General features: G+C 44.7%; 2 protein-coding genes across 3 annotated transcripts; one reads left to right on the forward strand and one right to left on the reverse strand.

Moving 5' to 3' along the window:
* Positions 1-8,099: 8,099 nt before the first annotated feature.
* On the forward strand, positions 8,100-11,171 carry LOC123452513 (dihydroceramide fatty acyl 2-hydroxylase FAH1-like). Of its 2 annotated transcripts, none has more exons than XM_045129169.1 (7): positions 8,100-8,419; positions 9,369-9,451; positions 9,812-9,904; positions 9,991-10,187; positions 10,273-10,378; positions 10,493-10,639; positions 10,720-11,171. In XM_045129169.1, the coding sequence occupies exons 2-7, from the start codon at positions 9,401-9,403 to the stop codon at positions 10,837-10,839; spliced, it is 714 nt and encodes a 237-aa protein (XP_044985104.1). In that variant the 5' UTR covers positions 8,100-8,419; positions 9,369-9,400; the 3' UTR covers positions 10,840-11,171. The 2 variants fall into 2 exon arrangements, with proteins under 2 accessions (XP_044985104.1, XP_044985105.1); XM_045129170.1 differs by lacking the exon at positions 8,100-8,419 and adding an exon at positions 9,091-9,203.
* A 498-nt stretch (positions 11,172-11,669) lies between these two features.
* On the reverse strand, positions 11,670-14,246 carry LOC123452512 (alpha N-terminal protein methyltransferase 1). Its single transcript, XM_045129168.1, has 8 exons — positions 13,947-14,246; positions 13,697-13,835; positions 13,498-13,556; positions 12,959-13,078; positions 12,771-12,872; positions 12,276-12,330; positions 12,067-12,164; positions 11,670-11,979 (listed from the first exon to the last, which is right to left on the reverse strand). The coding sequence occupies exons 1-8, from the start codon at positions 14,154-14,156 to the stop codon at positions 11,851-11,853; spliced, it is 912 nt and encodes a 303-aa protein (XP_044985103.1). The 5' UTR covers positions 14,157-14,246; the 3' UTR covers positions 11,670-11,850.
* Between the last annotated feature and the right edge of the window lie 2,210 nt (positions 14,247-16,456).

Genomic DNA, 16,456 nt, shown 5'->3' on the forward strand with positions numbered 1-16,456 from the left:
TCTCTAGTCATTTGAGTGGTTCATGATCCACTTACACTATCCTAAGTCCGATCATCACATGAGTTGAGTATAGTTTCAGTGGTAAGCATCCCTATGCTAATCATATCATCTATATGATTCATGATCGACCTTTCGGTCTCATGTGTTCCGAGGCCATGTCTGCACATGCTAGGCTCGTCAAGCTTAACCCGAGTGTTCCGCGTGCGCAACTGTTTTGCACCCGTTGTATGTGAACGTTGAGTCTATCACACCCGATCATCACGTGGTGTCTCGAAACGACGAACTGTAGCAACGGTGCACAGTCGGGGAGAACACAATTTCGTCTTGAAATTTTAGTGAGAGATCACCTCATAATGCTACCGTCGTTCTAAGAAAAATAAGGTGCATAAAAGGATTAACATCACATGCAATTCATAAGTGACATGATATGGCCATCATCACGTGCTTCTTGATCTCCATCACCAAAGCACCGGCACGATCTTCTTGTCACCGGCGCCACACCATGATCATCCATCAACGTGTTGCCATCGGGGTTGTCGTGCTACTCATGCTATTACTACTAAAGCTACATCCTAGCAAAATAGTAAACGCATCTGCAAGCACAAACGTTAGTATAAAGACAACCCTATGGCTCCTGCCGGTTGCCGTACCGTCGACGTGCAAGTCGATATTTCTATTACAACATGATCATATCATACATCCAATATATCACATCACATCGTTGGCCATATCACATCACAATCATACCCTGCAAAAACAAGTTAGACGTCCTCTAATTTTGTTGTTGCATGTTTTACGTGGTGACCATGGGTATCTAGTAGGATTGCATCTTACTTACGCAAACACCACAACGGAGATATATGAGTTGCTATTTAACCTCATCCAAGGACCTCCTCGGTCAAATCCGATTCAACTAAAGTTGGAGAAACCGACACTTGCCAGTCATCTTTGAGCAAAGGGGGTTACTCGTAACGATGAAACCAGTCTCTCGTAAGCGTACGAGTAATGTTGGTCCAAGCCGCTTCAATCCAACAATACCGCGGAATCAAGAAAAGACTAAGGAGGGCAGTAAAACGCACATCACCGCCCACAAAAACTTTTGTGTTCTAGTCGAGAAGACATCTACGCATGAACCTAGCTCTGATACCACTGTTGGGGAACGTCGCATGGGAAACAAAAATTTTCCTACGCGCACGAAGACCTATCATAGTGATGTCCATCTACGAGAGGGGATGAGTGATCTACGTACCCTTGTAGACCGTATAGCAGAAGCGTTAGAGAACGCGGTTGATGTAGTGGAACGTCCTCACGTCCCTCGATCCGCCCCGCGAACAATCCCGCGATCAGTCCCACGATCTAGTACCGAACGGACGGCACCTCCGCGTTCAGCACACGTACAGCTCGACGATGATCTCGGCCTTCTTGATCCAGCAAGAGAGACGGAGAGGTAGAAGAGTTCTCCGGCAGCGTGACGGCGCTCCGGAGGTTGGTGATGACCTTGTCTCAGCAGGGCTTCGCCCGAGCTCCGCAGAAACGCGATCTAGAGGAAAAACCGTGGAGGTATGTGGTCGGGCTGCTGTGGAAAAGTCGTCTCAAATCAGCCCTAAAACCTCCGTATATATAGGTGGGAGGGAGGGGGCCTTGCCTTGGGGCTCAAGGATCCCCAAGGGGGTCGGCCGAGTCCAAGGGGGAGGACTCTCCCCCCCCCCAAACCGAGTTGGACTAGGTTTGGTGGGAGGGAGTCCCCCTTCCTCCTTTTTTTTTCTTTCTCTCTTGATTTTCTTCTCCTTGGCGCATAGGGCACTTGTGGGCTGTCCCACCAGCCCACTAAGGGCTGGTGTGTCTCCCCCAAGGCCTATGGGCTTCCCCGGGGTGGGTTGCCCCCCCCCCCCCCGGTGAACTCCCGGAACCCATTCGTCATTCCCGGTACATTCCCGGTAACTCCGAAAACCTTCCGGTAATCAAATGAGGTCATCCTATATATCAATCTTCGTTTCCGGACCATTCCGGAAACCCTCGTGACGTCCGTGATCTCATCCGGGACTCCCAACAACATTCGGTAACCAACCATATAACTCAAATACGCATAAAACAACGTCGAACCTTAAGTGTGCAGACCCTGCGGGTTCGAGAACTATGTAGACATGACCCGAGAGACTCCTCGGTCAATATTCAATAGCGGGACCTGGATGCCCATATTGGATCCTACATATTCTACGAAGATCTTATCGTTTGAACCTCAGTGCCAAGGATTCGTATAATCCCGTATGTCATTCCTTTTGTCCTTCGGTATGTTACTTGCCCGAGATTCGATCGTCAGTATCCGCATACCTATTTCAATCTCGTTTACCGGCAAGTCTCTTTACTCGTTCCGTAATACAAGATCCCGCAACTTACACTAAGTTACATTGCTTGCAAGGCTTGTGTGTGATGTTGTATTACCGAGTGGGCCCCGAGATACCTCTCCGTCACACGGAGTGACAAATCCCAGTCTTGATCCATACTAACTCAACTAACACCTTCGGAGATACCTGTAGAGCATCTTTATAGTCACCCAGTTACGTTGCGACGTTTGATACACACAAAGCATTCCTCCGGTGTCAGTGAGTTATATGATCTCATGGTCATAGGAATAAATACTTGACATGCAGAAAACAGTAGCAACAAAATGACACGATCAACATGCTACGTCTATTAGTTTGGGTCTAGTCCATCACGTGATTCTCCCAATGACGTGATCCAGTTATCAAGTAACAACACCTTGTTCATAATCAGAAGACACTGACTATCATCGATCAACTGGCTAGCCAACTAGAGGCATGCTAGGGACGGTGTTTTGTCTATGTATCCACACATGTAAATGAGTCTTCATTCAATACAATTATAGCATGGATAATAAACTATTATCTTGATACAGGAATTATAATAATAACTATATTTATTATTGCCTCTAGGGCATAATTCCAACAGGAGCTGCACCTACCCAGTTGAGCCATCGGTGACAAGGAGCTTCCACCCTGGTTCATCTGCGAGCGGCGAAGGGCAATGTAGAGCGCTAACTCCTCGTCATTGAGTGCAGACGAATTCAAGGAGTCTGCAATGAGCTTCTCCTAGTCTATCGAGTCGAAAAACGATGTCGGACCCATTCTAGGCCATGGCTGGAGGAAGGGGGATATGTCGAGGAGAGGAAAGAGATGATACAAGTGTAGAGCAAATGTTCGGGTCGTCAAGTATTTGTGAGGTGAAAGATGGGGACACGGTGTGCGTCATAATGGATGGGTCCGACGCGACGTCATTATCGGGGCCTGCCATATCCCTCTCACATACGGGCTGGTTATATGTTTTTGAATAGCTCGAAATTTTGATATGTGTTTGAAGAGCGTGATTGGATGGCCTGTTCGGTATGACCGAGTGTAAACCTGAGAATGATTATTAGAAAACCGGGTGTAATGGTTCGGTTATTACTTTGGGTTTGATTGGTTTAGATTTTATTGGGCTGAGTTTTTTTAGTTTGGTTTTGGTTTGGGTATGTGGAGAAACCAGTTTGGGTATAGTTGGTTATGGGTATAAACAGTTTGGTTATAAACTACGGGTCCAAACCGGTTTCTAGGCATTGGTTATGTGCAATAACCAACGATGACCGAGAACAAATATCTTTGATTCGCATGCATGTTGTAATGCATTGTGTAATTATGTATTATGAAGAAATACCACATGAAAATCGGAAGTGTTTGCTTGTGCTTTGGCTAAGTAATTCTGTTTTAATACACTTGTTAGTTAGCTATTCAGATGTGGGCATTTTTTTTGCCTTTTGTTATGTGTCGACTGTATCTCAAGGATAACTTTGTTCTCAAACTGTTTTTTTTGCGGGAAGTTCTCAAACTGTTGTAGATGCACTTATGCCTTTTCTATCTCATTTGCTTCTTAATTTGTCAATTTATGTAATTATATGTACATTAAAATAAACCCATAGTTATGTATTGATTTTAAACCTACGTTTATGTATTGGGTTTAAGTTGGTTTGGGTGGAAAAAATAATGGGTTTTGTTTTGGTTGGGCTGAAAATGACATCAAATGGGTATGGCTTAAGGGTTTGTTTGGGACTGCTTCAATTCATCAAAATCAGCTTCACTTCATCAAATTCACTTTGAAGCAGTTTCATAGAGAAGTTATAGCACTATTAAGAAAATGTTTGGCTTCCATCTAGCTCCAGCTTCAAAAATAGAAAATTTGATGAAAATAATCTATTTGATTGGTTGAGAGAAAAGAAATGAAGGGGTATCCACTTACTGGTGGCAGTGGTGGATAATTTCCCCCAACTCCAGTTTCTAGAGTTTTTTGGAGCACCCTCTGAGGAGCTTCATAGAAACTTTGAAGTTCTACCTCATATTCTAGTTTTTTTACGGAACGGCATATCGTGGAGCTACCCCGTTTGGCTTGTCTTTTTTGAAGCAAAGCTGAATTTTAACGAGCAGAACAGTCCCAAACAGGCTCCAAGTATGCTTTTGAGATATAAATGTATGGATATGATTCAAGTATGGTTCAAATACGAACAATTCTCAGGTTTAACGTAGTGGCCAGGCCGGGCGCTTGGGGCACATACGGGGCGTGGGTGCTCTCCATCTTTTTGCACTGATAGCCCAACGGAGGGATGGTTCAAGCATGGATCGGCCGGCTGCAACGGATTTGCTTGTTCGGACGCCGCTTTTCAGAACCTTTTCTTGGCATGTTCCCACCTCCTCTCATCTCATTGCTGTGATTCCGCTTTTCGCCACATGCTGCGAGACGAATCTTTATCTTTACATATTAATAAAGCATCTATTTGCTTTTGTGGTACGTCATGGAAATTGCCTTTAAATTTACATAAATTACCCACCATGCCACCGGCAAGTAATAGAAAACGTTTCACAAAACGAAAAATCTTGAAATGGGCGGGCCCATGTAAAAACCTCCTATATTACGCTTTGCATCCTCCGAGAATATCCAACACACCGTATGGCCGGCCCATGCACAGGCGCTAGTTTTTTTAGTTCCATTTATTTATTTATCTTTAGTTCTATTTTATTTTTCTATTTTAAATAATTTAGAACTTCAAATAACCTTTAAACTTTTAATAAATTTTAAATTTTAAATCAACATATTAAAAAAATGTTTGTGACTTCAAAAACTGCTCAGAATTTTTATAAAAAATGCTCGCATATACAATAAAATGTTTGCAAGTTTGAAAAAATGTTTGTAAAATAAGAAAAGTCCATGATTTTAAATCAAACTCCATGTATTAAAAATTATTAAAAGCATTTAACAAAATGCTTTCTAATTCAAAATATGTTAATGCATTTAAAAAATGTCCTAAAATTTTAAAAATAGCTAATACCTGTTTTGGTAGTTTATTTTTTTATTTAATTTTTTCCGTTCCATTTTTGTTTACTTCTAATTTAAATAATTTAGAATTACAAAAGCATTTGCATATAAAAAATAGGAATTTCGAATTAAAATGTTGACGAAAACATAAAATATTTGTGGATTCAAAAAAGGCACCGGATTTTTATAAAAAAAATTGCAAATTTTAAAACAATGTCCCTGAATTTAATAAATATATTACTGACTTATAAAAATGGTTGTTTATTCAGAAAAACTTCATGCATTTCAAAAATGTTTGTGAATTTAAAATAAAATCCTCCAACATAAAAAATTATGTTCGTCTTTTCTAGAATTGGTCGCCAATTCAAAATAAAATATTTAAACCCGTTTGAAATATAAAAAATATTCATGATTTTTAGTAAATGTTTGTAAATTGTAAAAAAAATCTCGATTTTAAAATTGTTCTTATATTAGTAAAATTGTTCATGAAAGATCTAATATATGTAGTTAAACGTTAATGCTTCTAAGTCTTATGAAAACATACCCGTTTGATTTTTAAAGAATTAACTGTTGGATGGATCGGATTATTATTATATGTTTTTTATAAAAAATTCTTGAAATTAAGAATAATTTTTGAGTTACCAAGATTTTTGACAACTATGATATCTTTTTTTGAAAACGTAAAGATTGCTTCAACTTGTGAATAAATTTAAAAGAAAAAACATTTTCTCGCATTTGTGTACAAAATTTCAAAATCAAGCGATGATGTGTAAACATAATATGATCATCATCATTAAAGATTATGTTTTTTTCTCCCGTTATAACGGACGGGTTATTTTGTTATAAACAAAAACTCCTACCTCGACGCTTGCCGCGGAGTCGCAGCCAGACCGGATCTGATCGAGCGATCAGGATTCAGAACCCTCCGACGTACTAGTACCGGTCTAGTCAAATGCGATGCAGATGGGGTGGATCCGGACCCACCAGGCGCCGTCCTGACCCCGTGGTTCGCTCAAGTGCAACCAGATGAAACCGGCACTTTTGAAAGGAAAAAAAAAATCCTTTTCGTTCGGTAACCATGGCCGCTAATGGTATTTGTAGGCATTAATTTTTTTCTTTTTGCTGGATTAGCTTAGAGAAACTGGTTGGGACGATCAATTTCGTCCTCGCCGTCCGTTTGAGACCGCGCGAACAAAACTGATGACCCAACACGTTGATCCATTGCCAAAACGCGTCTGCACCGACCCATTCACAACCCAACTTTAGCACTAAAATGCGTCGGCACGGACGCGAAGCTCACGCGCGCGCCTTTTTGGTGTCCGCCCCAACTACCCGCGGCCAACATAATTTATGACGGTCGTCCTCCTCGGGTCCACGCGTCAGCGGCCGCGGTCGACCTTTTTTAATCCGAGTGTGCGGTGGGTTACGCCTCATCTGCTTCCAGAACCCATCTCGCCACCTCGTCGACGAGCAAACCCTAGAACCATGGCCAGTTTCTTCCAAAACAAGGACAAGACCCTCGTCCACCCCTGATCTCCCCGTCGGCGTCTTCCCGCCATCCTCGCCGACGTGTCAGCACCCCAGTGCACCAAGCGCGGTGCCACTCGGAGCACCGCGTCAACCTGCCGTACCACGATGTCACCCTCCCGCACCACTGGCATCTGGATCCGGAGAGGATCCATTAGGAGCTCTGGTACACGGGCGTGGCGTGCGCGACGTGCAGCCAGGAGGCCCTCCGCTGCTCCCGCCCATCGTCAACGAGGAGGACGAGGAGGCTGAGGCCGCCTAACAGGCGGCGCTGGCAGTTGTTCTTCGCGAGAGCGAGGAGGAAGAATGACGCAAGGCCGACGAGGAGGAGGCGGCGTACCAGCAACGGCTCACGGAGGCCATCGGGCTGTCCGCGGCCGGCGAGTGCATCGTGCCACCTTCGCCGAAGACCGAGCCCACGAAGTTGCAATGGGAGGTCTATCAGTGGACCGACTACCTCCGCGAGTGGGTCAGCGCACCGCCCATCTGGTTGGGCGCGACACCGGAGCAGGAGGAAGCCTACCTGGAAGTCACGGCACCTGCGGGCGGAGCGCGCCGAGGGCCGTCGGCGGATGGAGCTGAAGAAGGAGGCGGAGGAGGAACGGTGGGAGATGGATGAGGCGGAGCTCGCTCGTGCTGTGCTGTCACTGCCACCAGCACAACCCGCGCTCTGGAACACGGCGTTCCCGTGTGTCGGCCCTGCGCCTATACTGGTTGACCTCACCGGCCCGGATGACGATGACGACGCCTAGGGTTGCCTCCTAGTTTAGTATTTATATATATTAATTAATGTAATGGGGACGTGTGGACTCTCACCGGCCTTAATGACCAGTTTTTAATGTTTAATTAAAGCTTGTTTATTATTTTCAAAAATGCTTTATTTATTTATTTATTTCATACGTCGATAAAAATGAATTGGACCAGCGTTCAACGCATGCGCCGACCCAAAACGGTCGACCATTTTGTTCGTTTTTTATTTGTTTGGGACGACCCAAACAAACAAAAAACGAACAAAATGGTCATCCGTTTGAGTCGGTTGGAGTTGCTCATAGCTACACTCTTTTTTGTTCTCTACAATTTTAAATGGCCAGAGCACATCACACAGCACAGCAGAGCACAGCCCGTCGCCGAGCTGGCAGGCGGCCCCCACCCCGCCCCCCTCCTATTTGAGAGGGCGTAACGGCGAGCGAGAGGGCATAGCGGATCGCCCTCCCCAACTGTTGCAGATCCGCCCCCGAGAAAAGCAACAAATCGCACTGGCCCCCATCCCCGCCGGCCCCACCCGTCAGCGACGGCGCAAGGGAAGGGCCGAGCGCCCGAGCCTGAGACGGCCCCCTTTTGCAGGAAACCCCTCGCCCTCCCGTCCATTTCCGCCTCGCCGTCATCCGTCCTTCCTGCCGTTGCTACCTCCTCGTCCTTCTCCATCTCTCTCTCCCTCTCGTCGCCTCGGCCCAGGGACGGGGGACGCGAACCGGCGAACGGCCTCCCCTCCTCTCTCACCGGCCGCCCGCCATTGCCGCTTCTTCCCGAGGTACCCTCGCCCCGCCATCTATCTCTTCGCCGCGGTCTCGCGGTGGCTTCTTTCCGCCCTTTTGTTTTCGGCTCCGGCGGCGCTTGGTTCCGCGCGAGGATGCCAATCACTAGGGATTGTAGATTGTTCGTGCCGGAGATTCCGGGGCAGCGTGCTTCCCGACGCGGCGAAGGTCGCCGGAATCGGATCTAGGAGGAGGAGGAGGACGACGACGACGATGATGATGATGATGGGTTTTTTTTGTGCCTGCATTTTTTTCCTTCTTCTGTATTTGGCGGTGCGATTCAGGCCGGAGTCGTGTGGACGAATCCGTGTGACCAATCGCCGTGTGATTGATAGACATGAGTAGGGATGGTTACGAAGCCTGCCAGCCATCAGACGTGTGGCGGAGTCACGTGTGATCATGTGCGTGGCGTGATTGCTCGGCCCAGCACACGTTATCGTGGGGGGGATAAGGGTGAAAAATGCCGTGGTTACGGCGTCCTCTTGAGCCTTCAGACTTTGGGATCCCATGTTCGCTTCTAGCTAGTTCCTGTCGCGCATGTGATGAATCACGTGTAACTATATACTCCCTCTGCACCAAGATAATTGTAGTTGGGGAAACTAGTCTAGCTCTCCTCCACTACAAGTATTTCGGTACAGAGGGAGTACATGGTGCAGCTCTGATTGGTTGGGGAAGAGTATAAGATGGTTGCCCAGGAGTTCGCCGTCCATTTCTTCACTCTTCACTAATTAATGGTTTACGTGTTGCCTTCCTCTGCCCATTGCCATCCACAGAACTGAGGTCGATCGGCGATCACGCCTTCCTTACTTTAGCCGTTTAGCGCAAGGCTTGTTGTGTCTGTGCTGTATGCCTTTTAGTTTTTGGGATCCCCCTCTCACCTTCTTGACTGTTATTGTTGCGTGCGTGCATCATGGATGATGTTTACTGTAATTTTAATTTTTACAGTGCGGCTCTGATTGATTGGGGAAGGGTAGAAGATGGTTGTCCAGGAGTTCGCCGTCGATCTCGACAAGCCTCTTGTTTTCCAGGTATCATCTGCTCTGTCAGTGCTTCTCTTCAGAATAACTGTTGCAGCAACTCTTCTCGCAATTTTTAGGCTCGACGTGTGCACATTTCCCATTCCTTTTCTACTTTAAATTTGCCCTCACTTTGGATCTTGTAGCAGACACTTATGAGTTCTGAGGTACTGATCACCAGCTCGATTTCTGAAATGTTGAATTGTGAATAATTTAAGTGATGCTTGGTGGGCATGCATGCTCTGCCCTTCTGAAATAATATGCTACAGTGGTGAAGTTGTGGTCTTTAAAGTTTTAACTTATGGAGAATTGGTTCTGCCTGACAGTTGAAGCCAACTAATTTTGACCGTGTTCTTTATTTTGTCGATGAAGGTTGGCCATCTCGAGGAACACTACCAGGAATGGGTTCACCAACCCATCGTCAGCAAAGAAGGTCCACGCTTTTTCGCAAATGATACCATGGAGGTAACGCTAATGCGCTCCGGTGTACTAACGTCATTGGGGATTTTGGAAACTGAACTGTCATACGTAATGAAAATTTCTTCGTGCAGTTCTTGACACGCACAAAGTGGTGGGCTGTGCCAGTCATATGGCTACCCGTCGTCTGCTGGCTGTTTGCCAAGTCTATTCTGATGGGTCACACCATTCAGGAATTAATCCTTATGGCCCTGTTTGGAGTGTTTGTCTGGACGTTGATTGAGTACAGTTTGCACCGCTTCCTCTTCCACATCGAGACGAAGAGCTATTGGTAACAACTTATCAACCTTGATGTTGGCAAATTTTCACCGGGATTCTCCTTATGCTCATAACTGATGGTTGACGCGGCATTGCAGGTCGAACACAGCACATTACTTAATCCATGGATGCCACCATAAGCATCCTATGGACTCGCTCAGGCTCGTATTCCCTCCTGCTGGGGCAGCGATCTTATGTGTGCCGGTAAATTAATATCCCTGGACCCATGAAATGGAAATGCTGGACATTTGCAAACTGCTTCCATGAAACATAACCAATTTAATCAAAGTGGTTTTGTTTTTGTTTCTTATTTTTCAGTTCTGGAATGTTGTGGCATTCTTTGCCAGTCCATCTACCACCCCTGCGCTATTCGCTGGTGGCCTGCTGGGGTATGTGATGTATGATTGCACGCACTACTACTTGCACCATGGACAGCCATCCATAGATCCAGCAAAGCATCTCAAGGTGATTAGCACGATTCCACTTGAAGTACCCCTAAGCTATCCCATGCAGCTCACTCCTCACAAATTTAACTCATGATGCAGCGGTATCACCTCAGCCACCATTTCAGAATCCAGGACAAGGGCTTCGGCATCACCTCTTCGCTCTGGGACGCCGTTTTTGGGACGTTACCTTCGTCCAAGATTGCTGTGAAGCTCAGTTGACACGCGTAAACGTGTTCTTTGCATGAGAAAGTTTTAGAGAGGATTTGTAGGTCAAGGTTAGGTGCGAAGCTCCTCTCGCCTTTCTGCTGTGGGTTGGAGTTCCTGTGGCGTGTGCCGATGCCTGTTCCGGTGTGAAGATGTTCGATTGGCCTTAAAATTCCATCCCCAGCCAATGGGCTATTATTCTTGGTAGTCGATGCTATAGGATTCATCTTCGTGTTAGCTAGGATAAATAGCTACATTCTGCAACAACGCTTGTCATTTTTCTCTCTTTGGTTTTAGTTCTCGGTTGTTCAGAGTATGATGCAAAGATGCTCTTTTCTGGTTCCCTATCATAGTTGTCTGGCATCAGCATCAAAGGACATCTGAAGGATATTCCGGCTAGTGTTGCACTGTCGGAAGACTGCACAAACTTGTACATACACTTATATACTAAAATAAATAACTTGTACTCCCTCCGTACCAAAATAAGCATCTTAACTTTAATATAACTTTATATTAAAGTTAGTACAAAGTTGTGACACTTATTTTGAAACAGAGGAAGTACATATCATGAAGGATAAAACTGCAGGTGGTAATTTTTCCCGCACGTAAAAAAATGTTACACAATCAGACTGTCAAATATGAAGCCATTCTTGCAGCTGCAGATCAGGTTGATCCAGTACGTAGTACCTTGCAGAGATACAACTAGGTACTCAGCCATCTCATTCCTAATAATTCTATGGATCATAGAACATATCTGCAGGCGGTTGGGGCATCAGAAGCACATGGGCCTCGTTGGTTTCAGATGCCCTGCCTTTCAGAATCAAAAGATCTAGATTCCATAGGCGTTAAGTTTTGACACCAATGCATTCAATCTCAGGAAAGAAAAAAAACAGCCTGTTCAAAACAAAATGTACACCGAGCAAAAGTGCGACTGAAATTTTCTGTGATAGGAACTCAAGACAAGTCAACAACAATACATCGCCAGACAAACATGCTGGCACACCAGTGTGCTTAATCTGGGTGGTTTCAAGAGCGGATTACACGGGGCATATTTTTAGACCGCCCTCTCTTGCCATTCTTTGTGACCTTTGGTTGGCTGGTCACCAATGCGTACATTCTGACAGCAAATAATTCCTCAGGCAGCTCCTTTTGGTTCTGTTATCAAATTGCGAGATTATGTGGCTGACATATGAAGCTAAAGTTTGTCATTTGGGAAATTTTGTTAGTTTGCGAGATGCATACCTTGATGTTGTGGATATACAATCCACACTTGTTAAATAGCTCCCTGAAATATGCATCGGATCTAGTGACGCTGTTATCCTCCTTGTCTAAAACAAATCCTGACAACACAAGCATGATAAATTTCGAAAATAAGTATAACTTGGTGCATTTCTATCATAAAGTAAAACGGCTGCAGTAACGATATAAATCATTTGATATAGTAAGCTCACCATTTTTTGCAATGTTCTCTTTCAGAACAAAAAAACCATCTGGTTTGAGCCCAACCTGGAAACAACATTACCCGTTTATGTTTAATTAACATGCATATGTAGTTGAACAGGCATATACATAATCTTAAATCAGATTTTGACTACTAATAGGCGCACAGTCATGGTCAAAGAGACCCAGAACTGGAATTAAGTCATAAGTAAAAACACAGGCCGCAGTTGGCTTAGAAAATGTCGCTCGTTCCAACTTGCACTGTACATGTAATTGTTGAAACTATATAGTGAGCATCTTCCCATATATGCATAAGAAAAATATAGTAAGTGTTTTTTAAGAAGCGAAAAATATCAACATCCTTTCTCCAACAATAGTACACACTAGCATGCTTCTGCGTACGATGTACATGTTAAATTTACACTTAAAAGTACAAAAAAAAACTTCAAGGCAAGAAATCAGCATAATTTTAAAAACAAAATATAAGTGAGTTTAAACCAAATCACCTTTGCACGGGTAAAAAATGAAATAAAATCATCATCAGTAAGTTGCCCTATGCACCACTGGATCCATATCACATCATATCTTCCTTCCTCAGGAGTGAAGTCCTGAAGCAAGAGCAAAATTTACCATCTGGACAGAAGCAGCAAGAAATTTGCAAAAAGCATAATCGCAATAAGAATGCTCAACCAACCTGAAGAGGTATACAATAGAAGTTCACAGCCTTGTGCGTATCATGTTCTACATCCATACAATTACTAAGATTTTCCCGTGCCGCTTCTAGAAAATGAGCTACTGGCTCAACGAGATCAACCTGAAAATCCAACTCCAGTTTAAAATGGATCATTGAAATTTTGAAAATACAAACAAGACATATTACAGAAGAAACAGAGAATCACAATTCAAGTTGTGATACATCAGGGAGAAAATGAAAAATAGTACCCCTCCGCTCACAAAAATATAAGATGTTCTAATTTATTTTCTGAAACGGATGTATATAGACACATTTTAGTCCGTATGTAGTCCATATTGAAATATCCAAAACATCTTATATTTGCGAACGAAGGGAGTAGGTTCTTGCTAACATCACCGCGCGCGTACAACAGAAGCTGCATGGAGTGAGGATAACTCTTCATCGGTCTAGAACTGGTATCATGTATGGATAGGCAGGTCTCTTCAGGCTCAACGGATCATGGTATAAACTCAAAACTGACCATGAGTCTCACTGCATACCTCGTTGAAATGCCTGATAAGAAAATTCTTCGTAACGCGCCCGATGCCCGAGCCACAATCTGCCATAATATCAGAGATGACAGCATAAGTGCTCAGCTAGATCACAGGGTGCAAATGTGGATTCCATAGCTTCAACAAGCTATGCAGTCACACGGATAGAGTAACTAGTGAAATGCTCTCGGTGCAGAGCCCAGCTCACCAAGCGCGACGAGATGGCGCTTCGCGGCGCCGAACCGCTCGGCGAGGAGAGGGCGGAGGAAGGCGTCGCTGCCCTTGACGTCGGCGTCGTTGACGCACCCGTACCCTCCCAGGACGCCCTCGGTCGACGCCTCCACGCCCTAGGGCACACAAACCGGAGCAACTGGTAAGCTAAATCTGCAATCGGATTGGGGGTTTAGGGTTTAGGGAGCGGAGCGGGCCGGCTGAGCGGGCGCTCATTAGCCATTTACCTGCCAGTAGGCGATTGCTTTGGAGTACCACTCCTCGCGCTTGCCTTCTCCGCCCGCCTCCTCGCCGGCGTCCCCATTGCTTGCAGGGGCGGCGGCGCTAGGGGCGACTTCGGAGACCGAGGCGGAGGTGGTGGCGCCGATCTCTTGCGCCCACATCTCCGTGGCGCTGGAAAACTCGCGGCCCGCGGAATCGAAGCCCCGGGAGTCCATCTCTCCGGCGGCGGCGGCGGCGGCGGCGAAGTAAGAGCTGGTCGCGCGCGAGCAGGGGGATGCTTGTGGGTGTAACTTGTATATTCGGTTTTTACAGGTACCCTTTTGCATATGTTCCCTCCACCGGGAGCCGACGATATCTGGGAATTTTCCAGATGCGCTATTTTGCAAGTAAAAAAAACTCTACCTCGAATCACCACAAAAAATCACGAAAAATATTCCGATGCATTTTAAATGCCACAAAATTTTAGGGAAAAATTTGATCCACGGGCTGGCTACAGGTTTTTTAATGCAAAAAAAAAACATCCACTATTTGCAGCAGATTTAAAGTTGTTACTATTCCTATACATATTTTTTGTATTTCGAGTTGTGTGGAATTTAGAAAAATTAAAACGGTAGGCCCATCTGGTATCAATGTTGTTATTTTCTAACATTTTTTTATGTGTCTATGTTTAACATGAGCTATTTTTTTTAGAAAAAAGATCTATAATAAAAGGTTCACCACAACTATAAAACACCTCAAACATAATAAAAAATCACATCGGCGTATTTACATCACTGAACGACCACTATCGCCGCTAGAACGCGTCGTTGATGCGTCGCTGTCATTGCTCCCTCTATATATCCGTGTCGGCTTCATCTTGTCGATAGTCACGTGCCCCTGAGGACCAGCATCGTAGAGCCAAATTCGTGTTGTTGAACTCTTAAATAGATATGAAGCAACTAACACCAAATCTCGATATCGTGCATGCACGACATGAAACCCTAACCTCGCCACCTCAAGGAGATGACAAGAATTTACGTTGAACTCCGTCGACTACATACAAATGGAAGAAAGTGAGGAGGACCAGAGGTCAAAAGGAAAAAAAAATCAAAGAAGAAAAGTTGTCAACCGCTCAAGCGCCACACCTACAAGGACTAAAAAACTTAACCTAATATACTAGCTGAAGTAAAGGCAACAAAATTCCCCTCCCCGTCATCGACAATCGGAACGACACACAAAGGGAAGGCAAATCCATTAGCTCGCTGGCGATTCCTGGAGGGGATCGGAGAGTTTGCCCTGGTTGCCGAGGGAGGGAGGACGCTTAACAAATCTCTATCTGGAGGGTACACAAGCACCTTATTTTTACATAAGCTGATTAAAGAGAGTATTTCTGACAGCAGCGTAGGAGGTCACGATCATAGATGGTGGTGCATTATAAAACAATGTTGCCTTCCTACTCTCTACTCGACATTGTTCCCTGTGGAGCGACTGCCATATTTTATGCTATTTCCATTTCGGTGTTCCACGACAACAACTCTTTTCTATTGTCATAATTGTCCCCTTTAATCTCATTGGTGGCAACGCATCACAAAACATCGTTGTCTCATCACTCTTCACTTAGCAGCGTATTCTTCTATCTCAGCAGTGTCTCCAATAGTTGCATAACAGCTAAAGTAGGAGCATTTGGCCATGAAGGTCGAAGAAGATGATATTGAACTCAATCGCGTTGTTGATGCCCGACATCCTTTTGGTCCACTAGGTTTAGAGAGCACCATTCCTACAAGGCCATAAAAGATGAGAGTGCCGGCCAGGGCACTTTGCTAATGAGGATGAGCCAACACATGTCTATTTCTAACTTAATGAAGTTGACCTCGACATGCTTGTCATGTCGATGATCAAATGTCTTCTCCCAAGGAGATTGAGGCTCAAGAGTATGTTTGGTGGACACAACTTGATGATCAACAACCTAGGCTCACTTCTAGGGAGCGTCTTTCATGCCATGTGGACACAATTTGTAGAGTTCCATGGTCTGAAGAACAATGGCATCTTGATCTTGAAGTTCAAGCACGAGTCGAGCATGAAGATTGGAATGTATGATTCCATCCACTCCACGGTAAGGCTGATCACTTGTCATCATCACCCCTATTTTTCCTACTTTTGGGGAGAGTTTTGTGCATGTTACAGTGGCCTTTGGGTTAGGGGTTTATTAGAATACTTGATGTTAGTAATGATGATCAAACTATTGTTGGTGACTTTTGCATTAGGACTGCAAGATAGAAAACCTGATGGTGAGTGATGATCGAACAACTTTATCATAATATTATATGCACTTATTGTAAGTCTATCTTTGTGAAGTTAATAGTGATGACTTTAAATTGCCCCGTCATGAACAGCAAGTTCAATCTTCCAAAGAAAAAAAATCATTTTTTTCTTTAGATTTTCTGGCACCGAAGATGCTTGAGTGTGCTATAGAAACTTTCATGGACAAATGACATTCAAGGAGCTCTATAAAAGAAGGTTGTGGAGACCTGATTTT

Source organism: Hordeum vulgare, chromosome 5H (assembly GCF_904849725.1).
Source record: "Hordeum vulgare subsp. vulgare chromosome 5H, MorexV3_pseudomolecules_assembly, whole genome shotgun sequence".
NCBI classification, from domain to species: Eukaryota; Viridiplantae; Streptophyta; class Magnoliopsida; order Poales; family Poaceae; genus Hordeum; species Hordeum vulgare.

What these genes read in the sequence shown, in the direction of transcription:
- LOC123452513 (XM_045129169.1), top strand. Translation starts at nt 9,401, where the DNA reads ATGGTTGTCCAGGAGTTCGCCGTCGATCTCGACAAGCCTCTTGTTTTC. An exon ending in ACAAGCCTCTTGTTTTCCAG is followed by an intron (nt 9,452 to 9,811) that starts GTATCATCTGCT and finishes TTGTCGATGAAG; the next exon opens with GTTGGCCATCTCGAGGAACA. An exon ending in TCGCAAATGATACCATGGAG is followed by an intron (nt 9,905 to 9,990) that starts GTAACGCTAATG and finishes TTCTTCGTGCAG; the next exon opens with TTCTTGACACGCACAAAGTG.
- LOC123452512 (XM_045129168.1), bottom strand. Translation starts at nt 14,156, where the DNA reads ATGGACTCCCGGGGCTTCGATTCCGCGGGCCGCGAGTTTTCCAGCGCC. An exon ending in GCGCCATCTCGTCGCGCTTG is followed by an intron (nt 13,557 to 13,696) that starts GTGAGCTGGGCT and finishes ATATTATGGCAG; the next exon opens with ATTGTGGCTCGGGCATCGGG. An exon ending in TTATCAGGCATTTCAACGAG is followed by an intron (nt 13,079 to 13,497) that starts GTATGCAGTGAG and finishes TTGGATTTTCAG; the next exon opens with GTTGATCTCGTTGAGCCAGT.